This window comes from Miscanthus floridulus, chromosome 13, assembly GCF_019320115.1.
Source record: "Miscanthus floridulus cultivar M001 chromosome 13, ASM1932011v1, whole genome shotgun sequence".
NCBI lineage: Eukaryota > Viridiplantae > Streptophyta > Magnoliopsida > Poales > Poaceae > Miscanthus > Miscanthus floridulus.
Window position 1 is genome coordinate 56781601 of NC_089592.1, and position 3459 is coordinate 56785059.

The 3459-nt window shown below is 45.9% G+C and overlaps 1 protein-coding gene across 1 annotated transcript; it reads right to left on the reverse strand.

Annotated features, from left to right (window-relative positions):
* Window positions 1-1263: 1263 nt before the first annotated feature.
* Window positions 1264-2923, reverse strand: LOC136502045 (probable 2-oxoglutarate-dependent dioxygenase AOP1). Its single transcript, XM_066497526.1, has 3 exons — window positions 2529-2923; window positions 2107-2428; window positions 1264-1991 (listed from the first exon to the last, which is right to left on the reverse strand). The coding sequence occupies exons 1-3, from the start codon at window positions 2885-2887 to the stop codon at window positions 1713-1715; spliced, it is 960 nt and encodes a 319-aa protein (XP_066353623.1). The 5' UTR covers window positions 2888-2923; the 3' UTR covers window positions 1264-1712.
* Between the last annotated feature and the right edge of the window lie 536 nt (window positions 2924-3459).

A 3459-nucleotide genomic window follows, 5' to 3' on the forward strand; every position in this document is an offset into this window, starting at 1 on the left:
CCAAAAAGAAGGTCATCTTAGGTTTGGAGTAAGTCAAACTTAAGAAAGTTTGACTAGGTACATTTGTATCTTAAATAGGTTTACCATGAAAAATATGTTTCATTATTTATATATTGATACTTATCACCCACATAAGTATTAGTACATTTTTTTATATATTTGGTTAAAATGAGACTGATTGACTCCTCAAGAATTAAATATAACATTCTTTTTGGGACTGTGAAAGTATGTTTTAATTTGGGCTTGTCTCCGAATGAAACCACCAAATGATTGCTATTTCAGAGTGGTGGTTGCCTTTGGGACCAAGTAGGAGTGGGCACATGGACAATGTACAAGTAGATGACGATGTTCTTTTGTGAGCCTCACCCACCATTGATGAAAAAAGAAAAAATATCCATTTTTGTTGCATTATATCATCAATATCTACCACTGGCGGAGATTAGTTTATTTAGGCCAAAAGGGCAACCAAAAAAGTTGCTTTGGAGTTTTTTTTTAAGTTAATATTGCTTCAATATTGTTAACCTGCCTAATGTTGCTTTGGAGTTTTTTTTAAGTTAGTATTGCTTAAATATTCTTAACCTCCCTATTTATCATTGATAGCCCCCCTTAAGAGCATCTCTATGACTCTCTAGAGTGTAGACAAGATACAGAAAAACTGCTGAAGAGTGGAAAGATATAGAAAACAAATTTTATATAAATAACTATCCAAATGATGATTTAGAGAGTGAGTTTTAAAAAGACTTTGGGAGATGCTCTAACATCTCTCGTGCATCCTTGCAGTGGAGTAGAATTTACAACTCTGAATTACTTTTGGATAGAGACTGATATTTGTTTTTCCTGTTCTTGGACCCAAATCAGAATGTGCTGCAACAATTGTTTCTCTGTGTTGCACCCAAGTACCCAACTGTGCTGGATGGGAAGCCAGCTTTCCATCGTAAAGAGACAACTGTGTGTAAACTGCAAAGTGATTTTGGTGGTCTCAACTCAAAATATCCATCGGTAGCCGGGACTTGCTAAAATTCATTTAGGCTACAATTATTGCATATATTTTATGTTAAATTATAGATTTAGTTCGTTGCAACTTATATAGACATAATATGTAATTTTTGGATTTAGAATAAAAAACCTATTAAACAAAACCATAAACCCGATAAAATACGATATGTGTTGGCACAAAAACAAATAACAATTTATAATTTTTTTATAGTTATACAAGGTTGAATAAAGTAATATTTTACGACAAAAAACAATTGACAAATCACAAACAACCTGATGCTGAGCGGAGCGGCGGCGGCCAGTGTACACGCATCATCCCTTGAACGGACTATAATAATCAAGCACCCGATAGATAGGAATTGTGATAATGATAATGATCGATGGCGACTTAGAGCATCTTCAAAAGACTCTTTACATTCTTCTTAAATGTTAGGAATAGAGCTTTTGTTGAAAAACTATCCTCCAATAGCTCTTGTAAATGATTATTCAAATATAGTCATCTTCTGTTCTAGATTTTTCGCTAGGTAAAAATAGAAGATGAGAATGGCTCTTTAGAGTACGCATAAGATATAGAAAAATTATTGGAGATTGAAAAGATATAGAAAACGATTTTTATGTAAATGACTCCCTAAATGATGATTCAGGGAGTGAGATTTAGAAAGGGTCTTGGAGATACTTTTATATCGGTAAATAAAGGTGAATTCGGATGGAGATCATCACGCCATGGCCCCGACGACCTTGTCCTTCTCTACTCCACAGAAGGCCTTGAGCGGATCGCTGAATTTGAGCCCATCCTCCGAGTAACGCCACTCGGAGAACTCCTCGTGGCGCAGCGGGTTGTACACCAGCGGGTGCTCCGCGTCGACTAGGTCCTCCAGCGTGCGCACCGCGACGCCGTCCTTCTGCCGGCGGGCGAACAGCACCGAGAACCGCTCGCGGTTGCTCGGCGTCCTCACGCGGTGGAGGCACGCCGGCACGCGCCCGTTTGTCACAACCTGCACACGCAACGGCGTGAGCAAGTGAGAGTCAATCGCGCAAGAGGAATGACAATGACTGACCATCGGAGGATGTGAGCAACTGAGAATCAATCGGATCGGATCGTGCCCGTACCCTGAACTGCTCCCCGGCGACGAAGGTGAAGGTGCCGGTTTCGGCAGGGACGGCGACCCAGCGCCCGTCGACGTGCACCTCGAGGCCTTCCACCTCGTGCTGCACGATCCCGGTCACCACGATGCTGTCGTAGTGCGGCTGCAAGGACAGGCTGCTCTCCGTGTCCGGTGGCACGCCGTAGTGCGACAGCCGGACGTTGTGGTCGAGCAAGCCAAAGTGGGCGCCGATGCTCTCCCCACGGGCGCCGAGGCCCTCTAGGACCAGCGTCTCCACCGTCTCCTCTAGCTTCATCATGTTCTTGGCGAACGACACAATCGTCTCACTGTGCGTGGGCGCGTGGCCGGAGCCGGACATCATCGTCGGTCGGTTAGAGCAATCGAACATCAAAATTAAAGGTGGCCAAGGAAGGATGCATGTCTCACCAGAACTCCGGGTTCCCCTCCGACCAGAGGATCTCGGCGAAGCCGCCGACGCTGGCGGCGTCGGTGGGCTCCCCGACACGGAGGCTCTCCCAGGCCACGCCGGGGAGCTGGCCGATGTAGCCTCTGAACTGCCCCTTGTCCGACACCGTCCGCTGCTTGACCTCGAGAGGGAGCGCGAAGAGCTCCGGCAGGGCACGGGAGAAGAGCGCCCGCCGGAGGTCCGCGCCGAGCGCGTCGTGCGTGACCACGACGCAGCCGTGCGCCACCATGGACGCGGTCACCCCGGCGCGGGCGGCCTCCCACCCGGCTCCCCCGGGCACCACCCCGCGGAGGTCAACCTTGGCGATCTCCATCTCCATGGCTCGCACCTCTGCGCCCCGGCCGGATCCTGCCTCTACTCGATCTGGCTTGTGTATAAATCTTTGCTGTGCTTCGCGGGAGTTGTAGTGGCTGCAGAAGTCAGCTGAGTAGGTGCGGCTAGTTCGTCATGTGACGCCGCTAGCTGGTGCCATTTTTATATTCGGACGAGCAAATCGTGCTCGTCGTTTACCTTGGGGCAGGACAGAGAACTTCTGTAGATAAAAATATTTGTGTCAACTCTTTTTTTCTCCCCTTCATTCAGAAGATGCAAACGGCAGTAACAGTAAGGAAACAAGTTTGGCACGTTTTAGAAGATATACCCCGCGCATTGCTGTAGGATTCTCTTAAAAAATGTTACATATATAAGTTCAATCATCTATATATTTTTACGTCTATTGTTATCAAAATTGGTTGCATTAGAAGGTTAGAAGTTAGTGGGATGACATGGCTACTAGTGGGAGATAATGTACATAGTTAGTGGAAGATGACGTGGATAAGTTGCATGTTAAGATAGAATTTGTAGTTGGATTAGCTTGCCATGGAGACTCTAAAAGCAGAAAAAAGATATAGA